Source organism: Haliotis rufescens, unplaced genomic scaffold, assembly GCF_023055435.1.
Source record: "Haliotis rufescens isolate VD_foot unplaced genomic scaffold, xgHalRufe1.0.p SCAF_6, whole genome shotgun sequence".
Taxonomy (NCBI): Eukaryota; Metazoa; Mollusca; class Gastropoda; order Lepetellida; family Haliotidae; genus Haliotis; species Haliotis rufescens.
In genome coordinates, this window is record NW_025964334.1 from 26,690,383 (window position 1) to 26,716,785 (window position 26,403).

Here is a 26,403-nt window from a genome sequence, read left to right on the forward strand (position 1 = left end):
GGTACAACGGCACCTAGGTCTTAAGGTTTTTCTTAAAATCTGACAGAACATCTAGGGTGGATTATATGAACAGTAAGAGACTACAGTATTAACTTCCAGCTAGACAAGCCAACCTACCTTAGTCTTCTTCATCTCCTGCATCTCATGCTGCAGTGTCTTGAGCTGCTTCTCAAAGTGACTCTGGTTGCGCACCATCTTGGCATGTTCCCTCTTGGCTGCCTGCATCTTCTTCAGCTCCAGCTGCAGGTCTGTCAGCTTCTTGGCAAACTCATCCTTCACCTTCTTCTGCTTGTCATTCGACTCAGACTCAAGTTGACCTGTGGGCAATAGCAGTCAATACCTGAGTGACTGAATATTCTTAATGCAGAAGTCAGCATTATTTTAGATCTATCACAGCTGCTGGTGAATAGTTTGGACTGCCTGAGAAAATAAGCAATGATCCTCTTTCTCACGGCAAGCATGGGATAGTGGGGACCAATTCTTCCCCAGAAACCCAAAGTGGTAATCAATTTTAATCAATTTAATCAATGGAGTATGCATGCCAGTTTGTGAATGATGAACACTGTATCAGTTAAGAATTGCTGACTAACCAACATTGGCTCGAACCTTGTCCCTCTCAACTTACCAACATTGGCTAGGACCTTGTCCCTCTCAACTTAGCAACATTGGCTATGACCTTGTCCCTCTCAACTTAGCAACATTGGCTAGGACTTTGTCCTTCTCAACTTAGCAACATTGGCTAGGACCTTGTCCTTCTCAACTTAGCAACATTGGCTAGGACCTTGTCCCTCTCAACTTAGCAACATTGGCTAGGACCTTGTCCTTCTCAACTTAGCAACATTGGCTAGGACCTTGTCCCTCTCAACTTAGCAACATTGGCTAGGACTTTGTCCTTCTCAACTTACCAATGTTGGCTAGGACTTTGTCCCTCTCAACTTACCAACGTTGGCTAGAACCTTGTCTCTCTCAACTTACCAACATTGGCTAGGACCTTGTCCCTCTCAACTTACCAATGTTGGCTAGGACCTTGTCCCTCTCAACTTACCAACGTTGGCTAGGACCTTGTCCCTCTCTATTTCCGTCTCCTTGATGCGATGCTGCAGCTGTATAACCTTCTCCTCATACTGCTGCTTGATGGCGTGGACCTTCTTCTGACTGTGCTCCAGCTCCTCAATCAGGCGCTGCTTGATGGTGATCTCACACGTCAGCTCAGCCAGGTCCTCATGGATGTGGTCAGAGTCTAGGAGCAGCAGAATACCAATAAGTCATTTCACGGCCTGTTCCAGGATTCATACCTACATTCAAACTGTTTGAATGGCATTCAAGAAGTTGGTGAGTAAATAAGAAAACGTACAACTCTAGCTTGACAACAGTGTAAGAATCTACATCAAAATGTCTCTATATGCAATAAACCAGACGTTGTTACCCATAAAGTTGTATGTTTTCTTTTTTACCTACATGTAGTATTTTAAAAAGATCAAAATGATTCATAAATTTTAAACATCTTAAAAGTATTGCCATCCTGCTATTTCGAGGAAACAGTATACTTAAAACAACAGAGAGACAGTACTTTCTGCATTATAGACAATAAGACATCATGTATAATTTTGTTTCTTTATCAATTATTTTGAAATATATTGTCATGTAATCATGCCTCTTATTAAAACAGAATCTTCAGTTTAGCACTATTTTACAGGTATTAGTAAATTCATAGAAATATTATATTGTGATGAATCCAGTCGATGACAGACATGATTTCAATGTTTATCTGAATATCTCTCAGCAATGGTATGTGCATTGTGTACTAAGCAATGACATTGGTGAAGGGGTTTGTAAGCATATGTGGCCAGTTACTGATTACCAGTTGTGGTGCAGTACTTGTTCATAATCCTTGTGTAAACAATTAACTGATCAAAGAATGAAGTTTCAAGGAATGTCATCTCACTTCAACACAATGTCGCCTCCTTAAAGCTATAACAATTCTACATTTGACTACAATCACAAACTTTCGAATCTTGGGCAAGCCATTTTCACAACACATTTACTAAATGAATAATATTGATATTTCAAACACGGTATGTTCTACTCTGAAATGAAAAAAAACCATGCAAAGTCATGAACTATAGGGTACAGTTTCAACAAAATAGTACTGATTATGTATTTTCAAACATAGAGACATCGACCAGAGTGTTGAACATTCACAGGAAATATCACAAACACCATAAAACCATAATGTTTCTATATCACAAACTCAAATGTCCTCAGAATACAGACCTCAGTGGCACATTGTGTGAAATGGAGTTTGAGGGTGCAGAAATAAAATGAATTCACTGTACAAATTCACAAGCATGTTACAGAGGCCAACATTATATCCCAAAATATCACTGCTTTTCAAGAAAAATATATTCATGTCATCTCTGGAATAAAGATCTAGTCTTGAACATGAATATATTCCAATATATTCCATACTAACAAAGAAGGAAAAAGCCCAAATTCATCAAAAGGACATCAGTCTTGGGCTACCCACTTAAATAGAATTCCCACATTCAGAACTCATATATTTCTGAATATTACTATTTGTATGTTGCAAGAATTATTGGTCTATACATTAATCAGCATCATCAAAACAAGACCGGTTTGTATACACTACGTTCCTCAACCACTGGCTAAGTCACCCCGGATAGTTCCAGCAAGAGGGAAACCGGCAAGTCCTCTGACCAATGAGCACTCAGATTACATGGCACAAATGGCAATATGTCTCATGCACACATTCTTGACATATTACTGAAGGGTTCGCACACAACTTATGCACAGAGTAGGGCTCATTTGACTTCCATGATTAATGCATGGCTTCTTTTTATTAAACGACAAAAAATAGAGATGATTCTATACTTGACTGTATATCAGGTGATGAGGAATGTAAGTGCATACAAATCTTGTGAAGTAATGACAATGTTATTCTATCCTGAACCCAAATTCAGACAATGTTGGCCACTGCAGCATGGGACACGATTCTGGCAGGATATATGTTCTGACTGTGGAAAGCACATCAGGGGAGACAACTCTACCTGACCAGAAGCGACCATAATCCAGGAATAGTTCAACTGTTAAGAAAATGTTACTCCATTCTTACAATAATTATGACTGAGATATAGGTCCACCCATGATTACATAATCAAGTTCAAATGTTGTTACATCTCTCTTAAGAAGATAGACACATGACAATAAGTCAGCTTTAATTTTTAATTTATTACCATTCCAGGAACGTGGTGTTGGTCTGATACTTTATATTTGATTCAGAAAGCCTGGTGTTAAAAGCGTTAATTGTTAATATCCATCAACTACTTAGAAACAACAGTGCCTACAACTATCAGCATGTTATACAGACCTTTATCATCATCGGAGTCGGATTCAGAAGAGCTTACTTCATCCTCTGTTGTGTCTTCTTCGTTACCGTCTTCAATCTACAGAGCCATAATAATGACTACAGAGTCAATATCATTTGAAACCATAAAAGTTATTTTTGAACATCTTTAGGAAAAGATAACTGCGAAAACCAATAACATGATATATGGTACATTCAAGATTCCAGAACTGTTTTTTATGTCATTCAATATAATCAATACCATTATTATGTAAACATATATGTGACAATATATCTTTGGGACAAATAGATCTATTGGAAATAAATTCACAATGATACTTAACGCTGACGACAGCAAAGGGTGGTAAGACTTATCGTACAGGGCCTCACTCCACAAAGTGATCAAAGCCCAAAGATGTTAGAGTATAGTCGTTGCCATAGGATCACTTTGTGGAACGAGGCCTAGGTTTATTTCCTGTCTTAACAAGTCAGATTCTCACATCTTCCTCGTCATCCTCCTCATCCTCCGACTTCTCCTGACTCTCTTCATGCTCCACCTCCCCTGCCTCCTCCCTATTCTCCTCCAAGTCCTCCGTTGCTGGCCTCTCGCCCCCTCCTTCTTCACCCTCATTCTCCTTATCACTTCTGAAAGCAGGAAGAATGCATTTCAACATCTCTTACTGGTTTGATCATTCATTACTGACTTAAAACAACACATACATACAGTGAAATCACCTTAAACCAGATAGTGCTCCATCCAGTGCTTAACGCCGCACTTATCAATATTCAAGACATGTGACAACAACCTGTTAATACTTAAGTCTGGGTCATGAAGCCAGTGATCGAAACCATGAGCATTAAAACATCACAAAAATACAACAGGGTGAGCCCGGTCACACATGGTGTCCACTCCATCCTCATTACAGTCAGCCCTTACAACAAGCAGAGGGTAATGGTGATCCATCCTGAAATGGAATCCCACAGAAAACTGTGAAATTATTAAGTTTCCATCCCTTACCCCTGATTTGATTGCCTTGACTTGGACCTCTTGACTTTCTTGAGCTTCTTGACATCCTTCTTGGCCTCCTCAATGAGCGACATGACACTGTTGTCCGGGGATAGGGGGTAGTCGAAACCCCCAGAGGGCGGGAATGAGGTCGACATTGGACTGACCATCAGTCGAGAGGGACTACGTGCAGAATATTTCTGGGCCTGCGTAACCATAGACGCTGACTCTGCCAGTTTGGCCCTGAAAACAGACACCAGATATTCTTTCTTCATCAAATACATCACGCCTAATTAAGTCAATTACTGCATTGGCATTAAGTGCCTTTCTAAAATAAACACCCTCCGACCAACTTGTAGACTAATCTAGAGCCCCCTACTATGACTGAAAAATTTACTTAAAGGGGAAGTGTACACGCAAAAGTTACTTTCTTTCTTTTTCTAAACAAAACGCAAGTTTAGAATTAGTTAGTATCTGTGTTTGAAAATATACACTCATTTTTTCACAGTGAAAGTAGGAAGCTCACAATAGTGTGAAAATGATATGCCGTTATGAGGCCTTCGTTTTTCGAGCTAAACAGGCCTGAGTTATCCCCCTTAGATTATGACGTAATTGGTGCCAATTCAACTGGGTCCCTGTCTATTCTCAACGCAAAAGATATCAAGTACCAGTTTGCGGTAAAACAACATGGCCTACGACACACTCCGGCGCAATGGTGACTCAGCATAACACTATGCTGGCTGGCATCTGAGACGCAAGAATCACACACCTGTACCTACACCACGTGAAGCGGCTCTAACAAAGCATGATGACGTCATAATGTTTATCAATTGGCACCAATGACGTCATATTGCAAGGGGCATAAGCCATGGTGTTTTTGTTATGGAAATAGAACACTTGGTAAATGTGAAAAATTTAAATAGCTTTAATGCGAAAAATATGTTGATTAATTATGATATTTTTATATTTTTGTCTATGACACTTCTAGGTTAACACTTTTAATGTGGAAAAAGTACAAGAAAAATAGGTTCATTTCCGTGTGAACTTGCCCTTTAAGAATCTGTATTTTCTTGTGTATATTATAGTAAGTGAGTTGGGTTTAAAGCCACTTTTAACAATATTCCAGTCACATCACGGCGTTGTGTATATTACAGATCATTTTACAGAAAACAGAAGTGTAGAAGGGGCATATTATTGCCAAGCTTTCATTTTGACATTTGAACAAAGTTTGTTCATTATTGCTTGTTGTGTATGGTCTTAATAAGTGCCCACTAGTCCACCAGTTTTGTTAATGTGAACTATATCATAAGAGCTAATAGAATTACAAAACATCGAGGGGAGGGGGAGTAGAAAGTAGACTTTCTTGGTTTCTATTCCTGTACCAGCTGGTCACTTATGCAAGTGATATTAGCTCTCGGCCCTTTGCATCCTTGTTTACCCAGTGCATCATAATATTACCAAACAATTACAACTAAATACTCTGATCGCTTTCACCACAATACCCTCATTTTCAGCTTGATTCCAAATAGGCAATGCTACAAATAGTAAATGAAGCTAAAGCGGCTTCCAGTGAATTTGTCGTAACTGAATGAAAAGAAACCTCAGATAATTGAGAATGAGCCCTTACACCCTGTACTAATGAGCATAGCATAAGGGTTAAGTCCCTATTACAAATATTCCAGGGATATAATAACAGGCTTTCTGCATTGGGTTAGTGGGCTGAGGATTACTCACATTTCACCAAGATGCAACTAGATGAGGGACCCTTGAGTTAATTTGATTATGTATTCAACACATGTGTGGGATTAACTATGTCAATAGTTTCAGTGTGTTTCAGTTTACTGTGTCTACTGATGGTAATCACCTCAGATCCTCAAGTTCTTTCACATAACCAGTAATCAAGTTCGTCACTGCCTCATTCGATGCCTCTCCTGTAAAAAGAGGAAATTAGTTTTTGGTATAACAAAAATTGCCAGAGTTAGTGAGTGAGTTAAGTTGAACGCCGCTTTGAACAATATTCCAGTTATCACCCAGCGTATCAGCTTAATGTGGAAGGAAAGCCCAAAGTGATGCAGTTCTATGGTCTACCACCTTGTTGAAAACCACGAGCATGGGTATGGTGCTGGCAAACCTTGAAACATTATCGGGGCGAACCAGGATTCGAACTCATAATCATACATTTCGGGTGTTTTCAAGGGATGCAACTCTGCACAGCAAATTGCAGCACCTTCAGCAACCAGTGCCATCAACATTGACCAGAAATGGTACATGCAGAGAGAAATAGAAAAACGTCTGGATTTTGTCTTTAACTTGTGTCATCAACTCTGACCTTGCTGCACGATACTGCGCAAGTTTAAAGCATTAGAAATCATTTTTTTCCTAACTTCCAGCTGCATCAAAATAGAAAAGGTAAAACTATCTATTTCTATTAAAGAGACAGATTTGATTTGATTGTTTGTTGTTTAATGCCGCACTCAGCAATATTCCATCTATATGACAGCGGTCTGTAAATAATCGTGTCTGGACCATGATATCATGAGTATCGATCCACGCAATTGGATTACAATGACATGCATCAACCAAGTCGGCGAGCCTGACCACCCGATCCCGTTAGTTGCCTCTTACGACAAGCATAGTCGCCTTTTACAGCAAGCATGGGTTGATGAAGACCTTCTCTACCTCGGATTTTCACAGGTCTAAAGTGACAGAGTTGGGATTAACAAAGTTATAAGGGTATGTCAAACACAATGACTCCGATCGGGGAGACCCTTGGATTCAAAATTTGTCAAGGTGGATTTCTGTACAGCGAACATGTCTATTAACACCTGTTTAAAAAAACACCTCAATAACTTTTGACAGTCAAAATAACTTTAGGGTATTATTGTTAAAAGCATAAAACTGTTCCAGAAGTGGGTAAACATACCATTAGCACCTGTAACAGAAAGAACAGCCTTCTCTGCCAGTAATTGAGAGTTCCTAGCCTTCAGTGTCTCCACTGTGTCGTTAAGAGCCTTCACTCTCTGACGCAGCTTGTCGTTCTCCATCAGCAGCATGTTGTTCTCATGGTGCATGTCACTCATGCTTGCCACACCATCAGTAACAACAAGCTTGCCCTGCAACAATCATGGTACATGTCACTCTCCACACCGTCAGCATCAACAACAACCTGCCCTGCCACAATCATGGTACATGTCACTGTCAGCATCAACAACAACCTGCCCTGCCACAATCATGGTACATGTCACCGTCAGCATCAACAACAATCTGCCCTGCCACAATCATGGTACATGTCACCGTCAGCATCAACAACAATCTGCCCTGTCACAATCATGGTACATGTCACCATCAACATCAACCTGCCCTGTCACAATCATGGTACATGTCACCATCAACATCAACCTGCCCTGTCACAATCATGGTACATGTCACCATCAACATCAACAACAACCTGCCCTGCCACAATCATGGTACATGTCACTGTCAGCATCAACAACAACCTGCCCTGCCACAATCATGGTACATGTCACTCTCCACACTGTCAGCATCAACAACAACCTGCCCTGCCACAATCATGGTACATGTCACTCTCCACACTGTCAGCATCAACAACAACCTGCCCTGCCACAATCATGGTACATGTCACCCTCCACACTGTCAGCATCAACAACAACCTGCACTGCCACAATCATGGTACATGTCACTGTCAGCATCAACAACAATCTGCCCTGTCACAATCATGGTACATGTCACCATCAACATCAACCTGCCCTGTCACAATCATGGTACATGTCACCATCAACATCAACCTGCCCTGTCACAATCATGGTACATGTCACCATCAACATCAACAACAACCTGCCCTGCCACAATCATGGTGCATGTCACTGTCAGCATCAACAACAACCTGCCCTGCCACAATCATGGTACATGTCACTCTCCACACTGTCAGCATCAACAACAACCTGCACTGCCACAATCATGGTACATGTCACTCTCCACACCGTCAGCATCAACAACAACCTGCCCAGCATCAATCATGGTACATGTCACTCTCCACACCGTCCGCATCAACAACAACCTGCCATGCCACAATCATGGTACATGTCACTCTCCACACCGTCAGCCTCCACAACAACCTGCCCAGCATCAATCATGGTACATGTTGCCCTTCACACAAACAGCATCAAGAACACTCTGCCCTGCCACAATCATTGTAAATGTACAGACAGCAAGATGCTAACTAACATTCCAGGGTACTATATTAAATATCTACATACCGCCTTGTAGTCGACAAGTTCCTGCTGTAGCATGGCTATCTCTGCCCGCAGAGCGGCCATCTGTTTGCTGGCCTTGTCCTGGTTGGCGATCACCTTGTTCTTGATGTTCTTGGCACGGTTAGCATACTTCAGTGTGTTGAGAGTCTCCATGAAATCACGGTCAGACGGAGAAATACAAGCAATCATCAGAGTGCGACTGAATGGAAAGGAAAGAATAGCTGATTAAGTTCTAAAACAAAAAACTATAATGGAGATGGAGCGTCGGGAACTTTTTTGCTAACTATACAAGTATGACATGCCCTCAATCTCAACTTGGGTTTTGATAAATTTTATTAAAAGGGAACTTGGGAAAATTAAATATTGAATGAAATTCAGCTGAGTTGGAGGAGAAAATCGTCAAACTTTGTGTTTACTTTGCGCAACATGGTCTGAAAGTTACTCTCACCTGTTACCACCAAGCGAGTCTTGTAACAGTCTTGTCAGCTTCGAGTCCCGGTAGGGAACATGTGAACCTTTCTTTAACTTGTCTCCTAATGCTGATATCACATTACCTAACGCAAGCTGAAAATGGAACAGTCTGTGCAAGATTACCGAATATCCACATAGTACCTTAAAACAACAATAATGAAGACTGCATGTTTTCCCAACATTTGTTGATAATTATTCATAAAGGAATATAGCGATAACTTTTGTGACCTTGTCCCCATTCATTGCATTTTATCTGAGGTAATATAGTGACAAATTCATTCCGTAATCATATCAAACCTCTGCAAAAGAAGCAGATCAAATAGAGGTGATACCAGGTGTTCGCAAAAATTTGTGTGTATCCTGCCCAATCAGTGGAGAAAACCAACTGTACTATTACTTATGTACAATATACATCAACCATCACCAGGTAACTGCAGGATTCACATCCTCTAACAAATACTCACACTTATAACCTTGAAGTATACAAAGTATGGCAAAGGACATGCCGACTGATTACACTATTTTGGGAGCAGCAAAGAAACATATATCTGAGCTAGTCTCAGTTATTGTATGCCTAGTACTGAGCTTGCCCAGTAAGGCTGCTTCATCAACTCAGTAGTCAGCAATAGCCCAGCTGTACCACTGTGGCCTGTAAATAACCAAATACGGACCAGACAAACCAGTGGTTGATAATAGTAGCAACATCCCAAGCCATTAGCATTCGATGATATGCACCGAGCAAGACAACCTGATCCATTAAGTCACCTATGATACAGAGGTTATTCTACCCCAAGATCCCTACAGTCCCAGCGTGAGTGAGTGAGTATGGTTTTACGCGGCTTTTAGCAATATTCCAGCAATATCACGGTGGGGGACACAAGAAATGGGCTTCACACATTATACCCATGTTGGAAATCGAACCCGGGTCTTTGGCCTGATGAGCCAACGCTTTAACCACTAGGCTACCCAAGCGCCCCTGAAATTCCTGAAGACACACCTATCAGTTATCTATCTATACCAACACACAGAAGCATAATGAGATATCTGCCGACCAGAACCACTCCCTACCAGGCCACAGTTGATGGATATGCCTTCCTTGGCTCTTTCCCCTGTAGCGCCAGTTCGCTTCAACCTCTCTGACCCGGCCAGATCAACAAAGTGGAACTTGGCTGTCAGGGTCTCAAACTCATTGATGGACTGTGTGGAGTCTGTGTCCTTGCCCTCATCCAGCAGGGGCTGAAATCAATCAGATTTTCCGTTACAGCAACACAAAGGTTAGTCCAATAGTATGACTTTGGACATAGTAGTATTACATACGAGTACAAAGAATTGATACTATAAATAAAATCAATATATTTTCAATATTTGCAAGCATCACAGCGCATGGCCACAGAATTTTACCACTTGGCGAAAGTAAAATCGCGAGTTGGTATTTAAATCGTATCATGTGCCTACTAAAATTGATAGGTATGCTCAAAATGGCAGTGAAGGTAGACATTTAGCACTTTGGTGAGCCAATAAGTAAGGTGTTGACAGACTAAGAATATAATGGCACAACTCTGGAATTCAAACCCACAATCAGCAGATCTTGACATAACTAAGGAAAATACAAACTAAACAACGAGTCTTAGTCCACTGGATCACCGATGCTTCATCTCTCACAAGAATTTACAAGAACTTATCTAGATCAATATGATAAGGTTACCTCCTCCTTGACCATTCTGTGCTGCTTGATGTGCAAAGTGAAGATGGCGTGGGAGCGTGATGACTGGACATTCATGTTGGTGCTGGCCGTGGCTCTAGACAGGGCACCAATGTTGAGACACTTCATAGTCTGTATGGAAACAAAAGAAAGTTTATCCAGACTTGAACACAATTTTGCATTGCAGACTTGAATTAATTTTCTTTCTTAAAATTGTTAGTCATCATTAAGCGTCCCCTTCTTGACTTGTCTTGTACCACGAAAGTGTGATGTCATCTATTTTTGCACCAAGTCTGTTCCATTACAATGTTAATTACATTGTTGATTGACTTTAATCACACAGCATAATATTCAGCATGTGCTAACTCATTCCATCCACCTCTTCCAGCATCCCCATAAAAACATAATTAATGTGGACCATAAATAGTTGATTACAATCAGAATTTTGAATTGTGGTATAAGGTGACATTTCCATGATTACCTAGACTAACATCTAGTCTCTGAAATGAACACATCTTACAGAAAAATTATTTCTAATAAAAAATATAATAAAAAGGAGCCTAGAGACTCTCTTCATTGATACTGCAGTAATCTAGATTTGCCAAACATTATAGACTTGCAAGGGCTGTATTGGATGTATTTGTATCAGGGTCTGACTATGACAGCCTAATGATTACCTGAAGCCTTACACTATCGCGTTTCCTAAACGGTGGCATCTTCTGATGCAACACGACAAGCAATGGCTCCAAAATAAACTCTTTTCATAAGACACAACTTTATTTTTATCAGCCCAATACTATGGCATTGTAGCCCAAGCTTCTACATTTCAATGTAGTTGATGTCAAGAATATGTGTCCAAGAATCAACCTCATGAAACACTTGGACCAAAAATATCTTGCATGTGACCTGCAATATATAGAGATCATGACACTTCCTTGAGTCATACTGATGTTCAAAATGAGTGTCAGAATTCTTGTATTTCCCCCGAGTGAGAGTGAGGGTCATACATGAATTCTTACACAAGTTTCTTAAAGTCAGGATGACACATACGTAAGTGTAATCATTTCTTTATCACCCATTATTTATTACTCCTTTTGAGCTCCCTTTTAGAAAAACGCACTGATCACAACCGTTGTCATAGAAAACCACATCTGTCAACAATGGTTCAGTTATGATGTCATTTCAAGTGTGACGTCATTCAGACCTTACATCACAAATAGCATTTGAATGGCGTCAACAATGACATCCGGATGACATAAACAATACACTGGTGTACATAAAGTGATATTTGCCCTTGGGCACATAGCATTTTTTATGAACTGTTATTACTAACCCTGTGGGTAATAAAATGAATTATGACCTATTGAGTATTGAGACTAGGGAAAACCCAGTATGTCATGTACATCTGGGAAAATAGCCATTCAATTTATATTGGATCAATTCAGTTGATGTCCAGACTGTGTGTGCAAGAATCAATCTAATGCAGGATTTGAACCACAATTTCATCTTGTATTTGACATGCAATATAATGAATTGCCAAGAAGTCACAATGACCTGCTGATTATGGAGGCTAGGGAAAACACTGTACTGTCATCTGCATGGAAAATGGCCATTCAATTGATCTTCAAACGTGACCAAATATTTCAAAAGCATATCTGATGCTGAAACTGATCAGCCATTGCCAAAAAGCCATTAATTTCACCACTTACAAAATAGCAATTGACAGCAGTTCAGTAATTTTCCACCAACTTTTCAAATGAAACAAAAAACCTCATAATCATATTTCAAAGCATTAAGCATCGTTAACCAAGAATCAGTGTCGCAGAGAGTCAAATTCACTCATATCAATATCAAAGCAATCAAATCCTATTGATTCTCCAAAACACAACATGTTCGGTTGCTGCCAATATCTGATCAGGAACATCCACACAGGTCTGAGTGTGTATTTGGGATTCAGATGAGTGTAGGGATGGTGCATGGTCGTTGTAGTTCCGTCTCAAACACACTCAATATGGCTCAATAGCAGTCAAAGTCTACATAGGTCTAACTGTACAGCCAGAAAAATGGAAGAGTGCCAGAAAATTAATTCCAGTTCCACCACCAAGTACCAAAGTAGCCCCTGAGTGTTCCTCCAGTCTCAGTGATATATCAGATAATCAATAACATAGAATTTTTGTTTCATGAGTAAGATAGCAGTACTAATGGCTGGGTCTGCATGGATAAATAGCTCTTAGGTCATAATCAGCAATTTCGAGGACATATTGCAGCAAGAGACACAAAGGCAGATGACCTTCACTGAACGCCAAAACGAGTATCAAAGCAGCTCATCTGCATAAGATAGACGCTGGCTAATTACAGGGCTCGACTCCTTATGTCTGATCAGTACTGATTAGTAGCTAGTCCCGTAGTTCATTTCTCTCAGTAACGTTTCAAGAAATGGGTGATCACAATTGCACATCATTATGCTGGCGGCATTCCAGTAGCACTGGAGAATGGCCTGCATCAGCCACCAGTGTATTTAAATGAAACCAAACAGATGTGTATGTGTGTCCTTCTATCTGAGTACATGTAGGATGGGAACAAATCATTCAATGGAACTGAGGCTGTACTATGACTTGAAGGTACAGTCACTTCCACAACACTGTCAACTCACCCCTCTCCTCAGGCAATGGGTCTAATTAATGTTTCACACATATCCCCAAGGCAAGCATGAATACACCATCTCTGTGGAGTGTTTCCAGCAATGTGACCGACACCAAGACTGTGACCTTACCTCTGTCCTGTGCTGCAAGTCTACTTACTGATTCACAACACAGTTCCTGTCCCATATGTACCAAAAAAACTTCTATAAGTGAATTTGTCTAAAAAAACAAACATCTGCTACATCTTTTAACATTGTCCACATAAGAAATAACGAGGCCCACTGTAATCCCCAAGCAGAGGCAATCAATGTTGTTGTTCGCGAGTTCATTCAATGTTCAATATAAAAACTAATTTGAAAGGTCCTTTAGACTTTGATATCCATCAGCCTGTTGTGTATGATTGAATCGGACCAAATGAGAGGCACATCTGTTCATTTATCAAAGTCGTTTGAGGCGACTAACGGGATCGGGTGGTCAGGCTCCCTGACATGGTTGATGCATGTCATTGTGTCCCAATTGCATGTATCGATGCTCATGATATCAATCACTGGATAGTTTGGTCCAGACTCGATAATTTACAGCCCGCCTTCAAACAGCTGGAATATTGCTGTGGACGGCGTTTAACAATATAAAAAACAAATTTATCAAATGGCAGTCAAAATAAGGATCAAACTCGGCTAAAAGGACAGTTTTGACATTGAGAATCCTGAATTGTCACCTTCACTTGTTTCCGAAACATGGTAGCACCTCGTCTCCTGTACCTAAGACAGACTTGCGATTTGCTTTGTTTCACTGAGCAATATTCCTGCTACATGGTACCGGCCTGTAAATTATGAAGATTGGGCCAGACAAACCAGTGGTTGATATTAGGAGCAACAATCAACATGTACGCTGACATGCTCTCAACTAAGTCAACAAGCCTGACCACACAATCCATAGAGATGTGTCGTATGAAAGGCATAGTTCTTGGGCACCAATTATAACCCAGCATTCCTCCAGGAGACTTACATCTTCTAGCGACACGACAGTGCGAGTTGTGACCCCAACAACGTAGATTCCTCCAGCTGCATCCTCGTGGATCTTGATGTGAGACTTGCGGCCCTGAAGTCAACAGTGACAGAAGTTAAAAGACATAACATAGAAATAATGCCTTTCATCATGGAATGGGTCATTTATCGATGCGATGAACCAATCCGATAAACATGCAAATGAGGGCTCAGAAACTATGTTTAGTAGCCCTGTACATAGATGTGAGGTTTACATACTCAGTATTGCATAACATTCCATAAATAATTAGATCGTGGTTCCCTGATGTGTCGGTGCTTATGGATTTGTTTGTTTGTTGTGTAACGCCGCATTCAGCAATACTCCAGCTATATGATGGCAGTCTGTAAATAATCGAGACTGGACCAAACAATCCAGTGATTGATGTCATGAGTATCCATGCAATCCCTGGTGCGATGACATGTATCAATCAAGTCAGCGAGTCTGACCACCCAATCCCGTTAGTCACCCCTTATGACAAGCATAGTCGTCTTTTACGGCAAGCATGGGTTGTTGAAGACCTATTCTAACCCAGATCTTAACGGATCCAGTGCTTATAAAACAGTCATGGAGACAATCATTTGGCACAATATAATAAAAAGGGCTGTTTACTCAGGCTTAATATTCCTACGCGGTTTCTAAAGTTACTGTATAGCAATATGTGATTAACTTTGATTATTATTAGAATGACATTAAATTATAAATAGATTATTACCTTTGTCGTGGGCTTCTTTTTTGTAAACATGATATATTAGAAAGAAAAGGATTTGCATAAAGCTCACCAAAGACTCCAGAAATACAATTATTACAATACAATTGTGATTTATGATATATGACTATACACTCGCCTTATGATCATATCAATAAACAACAGTTATAAAATCATAGAGAAGATCAACATTGGATTCTCTTTTTTAAGTTATTGTTACAATCCTCTTCACAAAAAGGATGCCAACTTATCTATGCAGCATTTTTCATTTTGAGTACAGACATGTTTCTTCCTTTTACAAGTCATGTTTGTTAAGTCTTGACAGGCATATATAAGTTGGAAGAACACAAATACATCTTCAGGTGAAATGAAAGAGCAAGAAGTAGCTCTGAAACATCGTGATGAAGAATCCAAAAAGTTGTTATCTATAAAAAGTCTCATGTATTCAAGTTTAAGTTAAATGAATATCACAAAGCTTTACTTTTTGCCTTAATGAACAACTGTTAACAAAATGGGTGCAAACAAGTTTGGCAAGACAGAGGAACCACATTTCAATTCAAGACCGAGAGAGTTCATGGTCGCTAACACTGTAACAGAACAAGGACCAACATTGTCACAGGTCTGCTAGTCATTAAAAGAAATGATCTGAGAACAAGTACTCCCAAAAAGGGTACTACTATTACACAAGTAGTATTTGGAAATTAAGTGTGTATTGGATGGATTTTTAACTAAGACATCTACCCTTGCAGTGATAACAAATGGTAATATATAAATTTACTTTATCAGGTATGAATCCATGCTGAAAGATAGTATTTACCCTTGATTCTGGGTCCCTTGTTGTGTCAAGTAAATCCAGGATTTCCTCATTGTACAACTGAAACAGAAAAACAAACATACAGACATTGAAACAAGTCTCATAAGGGATATTGATTTAACACTATTTGTCTACTTGAATAAGCAGGGAAGGTACCACAGACATTTCAGCATTTTCATTTTTCAAGAAATTGACAAGATCAAATTCAAGAGGCCACATAAATGAATACATCAAAGTTCTGGATCTGTATTTTATTCAGCAGGATCATTCAGAATTGCAAAGAGTGGATGTGGGTTAGGCAGACATGTACAAGCATCCAGGAGATGGAATCTCTTGAAGATATGGTTTTCAGCTAGCCACAAACAATGTTTCAGAGGTAATGCTCAGAAAGATTATTGATGAATAAAATATTTTTGTATATAGAATAAGATCAACTGCTCTGATTATTGCCATCACATTTCAGATTATCTGAAGTTTTGAAGTCTTTTATTAAGGCATGATAATGCTGAGTGTCATAAAAACAGTTCTAGAAGTGATATTTTCAATCATAAATGGTGTTAACATTGTGTATATATTTTTTCATTATACAGAATAATATAATACAAATCATATCAACTTACTTAAGTAGAACATATGAGTTTCACTTAGTCAACAAATGACAAACATACAGACCATACACTGTCAGAACTCTTTATACAATATTCACCTTAGTTAGCACCCCAGGTGCCTAGAATATTGAAATATAAAAACTATACACAACGAATTAGTAGTGAACAAACTTAGGTCAAACTAACACTTCAAAAATTAACTATTATACAATTATATATGGATGTTCTGCACGGCAGTTCTCTGTATAAAAAGTCTGTAATATTCACAAGAAAACACAGACTTTCATGTAGACTTTCAGTAGAGGGCCCTAAATATTACCCACATGTTGATCTAGAAATTGGTCAAGGGGTGCTTATTGGAGCAGGGTGCTTTTTACGGCGAATATGGTATTCATGGTTCAGAGTTCTTTTATTCAATGTTAATAAAAACACTGATTACCATTTACAACTTTTGCCCAGCTACTATCTATTATGCATCATTTGGAGAATGTTTATGCATGCAGCACAGAGAGTTTAAAACCATAAACAACACAACTTGCTGTATAGCAAAGAGATTTATTAGATAACAGAACAAAACCCCTTTTCTTCAGCCAGACCTGACCAGTTATCTGTAATGCAACTTCTCTCAGTGCACACTTCAAATACACATTGTTCACTGCACGACAACTAAATCAAACAGTAAATCTAACGTGCATATTTCTCCTTATCTCAACCACGTGTGAAACAGAACGCACTGAACAAGGCAAACGACTTGCTCTCTCTCTCTCTCTCAACTCGCCAACATTTCCGTGGGTTACCAAATGTAAACAAACGTGGCAGGCATGTGCCATCTCATTAATACATCAAAGCGAACAGGAGGTGATTTGTTATTCCTGGTGGGTCTTACTCCTTCAGGCATAACAGTTGTGTTTCCCTGTACTGATCGGCAGTGAAAGTGATCATAGCTGTCGCTCAGGTGAGGAAACTGTCTTCAAGGCGCTATTCTCACCCTCAAGTGACGGGGATCATGTTACCCCAGTAAACAGTGTGCACACTTCAATTATCTCACTTCTACTTCATGCAATTTGACATATTACACCTCGGATGTTACATCAACTGCTACCGTTGGTATCACTGTAGCAGGTTTCCCCCATGGACAGGTAGTTTCAGTTACGTTGCTGTTCAAACACACACGCTTCAATAGGAATGCAAGATATGTTTCCTGCAATCTCTGGTAGTCTCTGACAAAAGTTACTTTGCAGGAGAGAATGTCAATGAACTTGCTTTACTTGCACCTAACTGCAATCGACAATTTACCGTAATTGACATTAATTAAATTTCCTTTACCTCACAAATGTCTTGAATGAAACTACAAAATTTGTATAAGGACGATGCCCTAATTAGCATGATTAGATCTATATCCTTGATGATACTTAAAAATACTTTAGCTTCCGACTCAACACCTGAGGCCATAATTACATATAATGCTTAATTTAGATTCTATGACTCACAATCCATTTGGCAATATATCACCTTTCTCAAACATTGGACTACTTGTGTATTGTAGAGCAATGTGACATTCAGCACATGGTTTCCTGTCACTCATCGTATTCCATACAAGAAAGACAACACCATGTTATCTGGCTTGAACGGTATATAGAAGTTGTAAGAACAAGAACATATGAAACTTTTGTAGGAAACTTTATTGTTTGTAACAACGTGTCAGGGCTGCTTCTTGCCCCTTCATCGGGAGAATCATTAACACGATGAAGTAGCCCTGGCGACATGAAACTTTCACAGATAACAACTCTGTTATTGTTTGTAACTTTTCACCTACATATTCACCTGATGAAAGGGGCAAGAAGTAGCCCAGGGCCCCGTTCCTCAAAGCGATCTTAGCACTAAGGTGATCGTAAGTCCCATACTTTAACATAGGCTTACGATCATCACCGCGCTAAGATCGCTTTGAGGAACGGGGCCCCGAACCGTCTTAACAAACAATAAAGAAGTTTTTATACATAAAAGTTCATGACATCAGAGACCATATAATAGAGGGACGGCCCTCCCCAACAGTTTATCATAAACCATCAGTGCTACGGTCTGGCATGTAACTGATACTTCCCAACACCCTGCTGTTAACCTCTCTCTACCGCTGCAGATGCGCAGTAGATGCGCAGACATTCACGACTGACCATTCTGGTAACCACGTAAACAATATTATATAATATCCGGGGTAAGAGTTAATTCCCTTAGCCGAGATTTCTCCGACTATGACCAGCGACAATCCAATGAAAGGACGTCTCTTAGCGGATTACAAAGATTTTTTTATGATATCTCTCATTAGCACATGTCAGTTGGCTGCAAATTATTCGCTGAACATGTGTGTCTTCCGGAACATTTATTTCAATTTACATTCGCCACAGCCTTGGACGACTTCATTAACTTGGACGATTTCGTCTTGGACCTAGATATGCCACTTGAAGAATTCCCTCTCTTCGACCAGGGGTTGGTTTCGGATGACTCTTGGTCTAAATAGAATGACAGTGATGTTACTGCTACCAAGCTGTTGGTAATACCTCCCAAAAAATTACACTCAAAGAAAAAGATAGGAAATGAAAATATGACGTCTGTCCACAAGCGTAAGTTTTCGAGGGCGTGTGAAGAAAAAGCCGCTCCGATATCAAAAGTATTTTATAATGTATTCTATTTGTTTTAAAAATCAGTTAATATATCTCATTTTATGCTGCAATTGTTAACTATTATAAATAAACAAATATACCAAATCTACTACGAACGCCACAGAAAACTACGATCCGGTAAATTGCACAGGAACTCAGGAAGTGTAAATAAAACTCATCCAAAAGCAGGGAAGACACTTGTAACATATCACCATATTCCCGATGTTCACAAAATATATCTCCAGATTAACTTCATATCTTATAATAAGTCCAGACTAGATTTACTTGCAAAAATGCATGATCATCGACTGGTGTAAATGCTTTACTATTCGCCAGAAAGAAAATGACGCCATATTAATGTTTTTATTTCATGTAAATTCGCTACTATTTTATAATGCTAATAAATCCAATGAATTAGAAATACACATTAAACTACGAGCGTTGTTAAATGAATTTTCGATGTGTTGTCGGGCTTCGAAAGAATCAAATGTTATTGGTTAATGCCAGTTTGGGGCTAGCAGTGATAATGGGGTTTGCCGGAGCGAGGTAAGTTTTTTTTAAAAGGGAGGCTACTGTTAAATTCCAAAGCAAAGAAGACGATTGTACTTTTACAATCGTTATTCGATATTACCCGATTAGATTGATATTTCAGCATACAAATAATTATATATTTCAGGTATAACAATATAGCTTCAACGAGCATGGTACCAGATATGTACTAGTATATCGTAAACTGTAGTAACGTTTGTTGTTTTCAAAATTCTTTCATCATAGTTTTCTATATCTGATCAATGAAAAACAAACTTTAAACTCTAACCTGGAACGAAGCATGCAACTATTACTATTAAAACAAAACAAAACAAAACATCACAAACTCTGACATATATAAATGTATTTTTCACAGAAAAGGACAATAGACCATCTATATATTTTACTGAATGACACCTTCTCCCGACGACTGCCGATATAATCCTTCTTCTTTCTTGGCATTTACAAAGCAAATGATAATTTTATTATACAAATATTTCATGTAACGGATTTTTGTTTTTGTATGATGTTTTCATTGTTGTGTGAATACACAAAGTAAGTAGTACCTTCATCATATTTACATTGTTATGATTGGGTTTAGGCCAATATCATTTTGCTCATAATCAATATTTACACGGCATAAAATAAATCATTGATTAAATGTAGTCATGATTTATACAGACAAAATCTACAGAAGATAACAAATATGTAGTATTGTAGTATGTTGTATATGAGCGATATGTGATTAAGCCTAACTTAAACAAAGTTAAACTTACGAAGAAATGGCGAAAGCAATGGTAAAAAAAATACGCGTTTTACACAAACAATTCTAATATCATACAATATAAGTCACTTTGTAGAATGTTTCAAAGAATATATGCAGATGATAATCACCAACAAAATGCATGTTATGTCGTCTGCTATATGGTAATTTAACTTAAAATATGTGACGTAAAATATGGCCTTGCGCCAAAAATCATACCCAAAAAACTACCGATCGTACCTAAATAACGTTGGTACCAGGCCAAAGGGGAAATTGTGATGAATGTAAAACTATTAAATTCAGGACCGATAATAGGAACACATTCGTCTGAAAGCATGCGAAAATTAAGTGTTGTGGTGTACTTATTTCGGGAAAATTCAGATTTAGTCCCATTTCTGGAGTCAAAATCTGAAATTTCGCATCCGCCCTAAATTTGTTAATGGCACTAAGCCAATTTTTAACATATCTCCTTTTTATACACCTAGGTAACCAAGGACTTTCATTGCGAATTAGAGGCCGTTATTGAAAATCAAAATCTGCACTTTTGCCGATTTTACATGTGCGCCATTTTGTTCTCTCGGACAAAGACAAAGCGTGATCACAGTCATCAAATACAGTGACAACGACATGCTTTAGGGCACCAACAAATCTCAGTTGTAATGTTAACAATGTTAAGAAATACATGAGTGTAATTGTGTATTGTGAAATATATCTTTTGCATGGGAAAAAAAGGCAACAACGATGACTGCAGTGAACGCGTTTCTCCTCGCTTCCGGACAGGCTGAGCAGTACAAGCCGAAGGACTGATGGTTTCGCGCATAGGCTAGAGGGCCGTCCCTCTATTATATGGTCTCTGATGACATAGATGAAAGCTGCTTTCTCCTTTTTCATGGAGGAGAAATCATTCACTGATCAGTTTGTGGTTAAATAGGGAGATAAAGCCTGACTCTGAGGTAACATTTCAGATTATAAACCCTTGGAGAGCTGGCTCTGTACAGTAAAACCAAGCTTAGATCTATCCACTTCCCTTTCCGCTGCCTTCTGTCCCCTGGGGTTTGTACTCTCTCACACATAACCTGGGAGACATTCAAGCTTATCCAACCTAAACCCCACACTGGTACCAGCCGGCATCATTCATAAGATAGTTGCCTAGAAATCCAACACAACTGATGTTATCAAGACACATAATGATATTTTCATTCACTGAACATCATCTAATTCCTAACATTTTTACAACAAACATACACAAGCTATTTTTGCGGGGGGGGGGGGGGGGGGGGGGGGGGGGCCCTATTATATAAGCCAACTGGTGCATGGACCTCTGACATTTGGGTTACGTAGTTTTCTGATTGAATCCAGCTCAGTTCCTCAGTGTTGTTATTGTAGAGGAGGAGACCAGACGGGTAGAGGAGGAGGCGGCAGAGGTGCGGCTATTCCTAGAGGTTGGCAAACACAACTCACATGTCAGAGTAGAGGTGACTGGCAATCAAGGGTAGATAAGTGAGGTCTGGACAACACATGTCAGGGTCCACCGAGTCAATATGTCTATAGTCTCAGGTAGCTTAGAAAAACATGTGAGAATAAGTAACTCAGTTGACGTCATGGACATTCCAGCATTGATAATTCTGAAGAACTGTTACAGATGGTAAATTTGACATTAGCAGTTCATGAGCAGGAATAACTAGACAAGATAACTGTCTCAGCTTTATCAATGTTTCCCCCCAAACAGTTTTCAAAATAATCTCAATGTCAGAAAAGGATTCACCAAAGGGAAGAGCCTCAGAGGCTCAAGCTCTTTGATCTGAGGTCTCAATGGATTTAATACAGAACTGTATTAACTACTTAATATACATATGAAGTCCTCAGTTGGGTGATACCTCTAAAACTCACTGACCAGTACTGTGAAGGACTAATGGACACACTACAGCCGTTTCTGATGTCCACAGTTTGTCCAGGTCATGAGAATGAAGCATTGCAGGGTTCGGTTCGGTTCCTATTCTAGGACTTGACTGTTTGACTTGACCAAAAAGTCCAAGATATTTTTCAAGTTGGGCAATGATACAGCAGAATGTCCTATCAAAAAGTGGCAAACTTAGGAACATGTCCTCAAACTATTTGTCAAAGCAAAATCGCTGAGCACTGAGATCAATATGGAAAGGTATTAAAAAAGTTATGTTTGGTACAAGTAAACTACGAGATTGGATTATTTGAGACATTCTTGGTTTCCATCTTAATTTAATTCATCTTCAGGTTATTTGCACAAATATGAAGGCAAATATGTCGGCAAGTGAGACTGCCTGTTAGTTGTTTTTCAAGGAACTGATCATATGCTATTCACACAATGACACCAAAATTGAGGGCATGGCCACTCTACAATACAAGGAATTTTGAACCCTCGTATGCAGAGAGTCCAAATGTTTCCACAATTCAACAATGGTCGATTTTCGCTAAGCATTACCACCTGAATCATAGTCACCTCTTACAACCAGCATAAGTTGTTGGGGACCAATTCTAACCCAGAATTTCCTAAATGGTTTCGTCATGTGCATCTCGGGGTTGCCGTTAAAAATGTATTTGACCACATGACAAAAAAAAGTAATTACAAAAATTTACGTGACCAATACAACTAAAAAGCAAACTGCATGATTGAATACATGATGAATGGGATTCGATTTGTCAGTGGTGTTAACTTGAGATGTTATCAAAGACAAATTCTCTTGGCAAGAACCATTAAGAATACAAGCACTTCCTACAGGTCTGCTATGGCACACATGCTAGAAACCTGCTACAATTAGACTCACACTCTTGCCAAGATTTCTAAATCAGTCTCTGTGCTGACATTTCCGTCTCTTTGGGAGCCTAACATTGCTAATCGAAACATCACGGTTTTACATCACCAGTTACACTTTAACATCATCAGAGTTAAGCTTTTAGATGCCTGCTGGAAAAGATTGACTGCATAAACCTGAGTCAAGATAATCTACTAATGAGCATTTGTATGTCCTATTAAACTATACAAAACATATACTTATGGAAATAAATAAGAGAACAATGAAAAATATAGGAAATAAACGTTACTGTCAGTATATTTGAAACAGCGCACCTACAAATTCAACACGTCAGAATCAAATGTTGAGATGTGTTTGTATGCATTGTTTCCAACGCATATTGTGTAGACAAAGCTCAGGAACCCATGATAGCATATCATTTTACTGTGTCTAAAACTATGTGTTCCCTCATTCATTTCCAGCTCGCTGACTTGGTGGATGCAACTAGTCCCATGCCTTACTGTACCATAATTAATCCCATGCCTTACTGTAAAATAACTAGTTATTGTACAGTAAGACATGGGACTAGTTATTGTACAAGGCAAAGGACTAGTTAATGTACAGTAAAACATGGGATTAACTCTTTCAACACCGTAGGCCGGTATAATATCGGCCAAGAAGCATCGAGTCCCCAGACACCATAGGCCGTAACTAGTCCAATGCCTTACTGTAGAATAACTAGTCCCTTGCCTTACTGTACAATAACTAGTCCCTTGCCTTACTGTACAATAACTAGTCCCATGCCTTACTGTACAATAACTTGTCCCCTGCCTTACTGTACAATAACTTGTCCCTTGCCTTACTGTACAATAACTAGTCCCTTGCCTTACTGTACAATAACTAGTCCCTTGCCTTACTGAACAATAACTAGTCCCATGCCTTACTGTACAATAACTAGTCCCTTGCCTTACTGTACAATAACTAGTCCCTTGCCTTACTGTACAATAACTAGTCCCTTGCCTTATTGTACAATAACTAGTCCTTTGCCTTACTGTACAATAACTAGTCCCTTGCCTGACTGTACAATAACTAGTCCCATGCCTTACTGTACAATAACTTGTCCCTTGCCTTACTGTACAATAACTTGTCCCTTGCCTTACTGTACAATAACTTGTCCCTTGCCTTACTGAACAATAACTAGTTCTATGCCTTAATGTAAAAAACTAGTTCTGTGCCTTACTGTACAATAACTAGTACCTTGCCTTACTGTACAATAACTAGTTCTATGCCTTAATGTAAAAAACTAGTTCTGTGCCTTACTGTAATATCCATCATACTTTTCTGTATTCAAAGATGGATGGAAGACATAACAAACACTGCCTTTGTTCCAACTTCACTGATTACAATACAAGGTAATATGGTCTCAGATTATCAATACACCTACATTTTAACTAAGACACACAAAAAGAACCAAAGAACTTGATGAAAATAGTCCCACAGGCTCTCATATCATACATTTTCTAACATATTCAAGTCACTACACAGACATGTGCACACAAAAAGCATTTCTCTCGTCTCCAGGTCTAATATATGAGCTGGTGAGAAAAAAATATCCCCATTTTCCAGTCTCAAATAGGATGGCCTTCTGAGTGTAATGACAAGGGTGGCATTTGAAGTCATTACAAGGCAATAAGCCTGCGGATGAGAACTATTACTGGTAACCTGTTCATGCAACCTATGACATGTGCTACCACCTAGCCTTTACCACAGCAGGAAAATACACTGTCAATCCGCATACACATATCTGAAACAGAACTGCATTTCAATAAAAGATATTTTGGATGACATTTAAATATGGAGCGGCTGTAGCCTTGAAGTTCTTTATCCAATCTAAACTACTACCTCCCGAATCTTGACAGGTGTCTACATTGAGTTACAATCCAATCAATAATGAATTCTAGAGTTCCAGTATAAGTAGAGTTTCCTTATATTCATGACTATTCTCCCCTGGATCAAAGGGCTATTACTGTGTGTGAAGTTTAGTATATGTGTGATAGCTTGTTGGAAATGGAACAGAGCAAGTAATGTAATCCATCCATGCTGAAATTTACTTCAGAAATTGCAATTCCACAAAAAAGCAAGGAATAAGACAGACTAACACATCATTTTCTTTTCTTTTTTTCCCAAAAGATCTTTACGGGAAAGTTCACACAAAAATGAAACTATCTTTACCTTTCTTGGTTATAAAACAAATTTAACCCAATTAAAATGATTTTGCTAACTTGTATGTTTTACTCGATTCAACGTCAGCTGTACAAAGCCGCTTTGTCTTAAATGAGTTGTGTCACAAATGGCACAACAAATATTGCAGGTCAAATAGCAGGGTTGAACCAGTGTGTTTCTCTCATGCTCTCATATACTTTCCTGTTCTTGTACCATCTCTTTATCTATCTCACATATATATCACATCTCTCCTAGTGACTACACCAGCCAAACAGTACATCTATCTCATGTTACCCTCCAGTCACGATATCACATCTCCCCCAGTGACTACACCAGCCAAACAGTACATCTATCTCATGTTACCCTCCAGTCACGATATCACATCTCCCCCAGTGACTACACCAGCCAAACAATACATCTATCTCATGTGACCCTCCAGTCACGATATCACATCTCCCCCAGTGACTACACCAGCCAAACAGTACATCTATCTCATGTGACCATCCAGTCCCGATATCACAACTCCCCCAGTGACTACACCAGCCAAACAGTACATCTATCTCATGTAACCCTCCAGTCCCGATATCACAACTCCCCCAGTGACTACACTAGCCAAACAGTACATCTATCTCATGTAACCCTTCAGTCCCGATATCACATCTCCCCCAGTGACTACTCCAGCCAAACAGTACATCTATCTCATGTAACCCTCCTGTCCCGATATCACAACTCCCCCAGTGACTACACCAGCCAAACAGTACATCTATCTCATGTAACCCTCCAGTCCTGATATCACAACTCCCCCAGTGACTACACCAGCCAAACAATAC

The 26,403-nt window shown here is 39.3% G+C and overlaps 1 protein-coding gene across 5 annotated transcripts in view; it reads right to left on the minus strand.

Moving 5' to 3' along the window:
* LOC124118794 (kinesin-like protein KIF21A) overlaps window positions 1–26,403 on the minus strand; it is a 125,642-nt gene that overhangs the window by 55,812 nt on the left and 43,427 nt on the right. For all 5 annotated transcript variants that reach the window (XM_046481080.2, XM_046481078.2, XM_046481079.2 and 2 more), the window contains exons 5-18: window positions 16,030–16,086; window positions 14,468–14,560; window positions 10,821–10,949; window positions 10,184–10,351; window positions 9,093–9,208; window positions 8,648–8,843; window positions 7,294–7,483; window positions 6,235–6,301; window positions 4,383–4,613; window positions 3,865–4,009; window positions 3,389–3,464; window positions 3,069–3,104; window positions 1,046–1,240; window positions 118–317 (exon numbers count right to left, since the gene is read on the minus strand). In XM_046481080.2, the coding sequence (XP_046337036.2) occupies window positions 118–317; window positions 1,046–1,240; window positions 3,069–3,104; window positions 3,389–3,464; window positions 3,865–4,009; window positions 4,383–4,613; window positions 6,235–6,301; window positions 7,294–7,483; window positions 8,648–8,843; window positions 9,093–9,208; window positions 10,184–10,351; window positions 10,821–10,949; window positions 14,468–14,560; window positions 16,030–16,086 (1,899 nt within the window). The remainder of the gene's footprint in view (window positions 1–117; window positions 318–1,045; window positions 1,241–3,068; window positions 3,105–3,388; window positions 3,465–3,864; window positions 4,010–4,382; window positions 4,614–6,234; window positions 6,302–7,293; window positions 7,484–8,647; window positions 8,844–9,092; window positions 9,209–10,183; window positions 10,352–10,820; window positions 10,950–14,467; window positions 14,561–16,029; window positions 16,087–26,403) is intronic.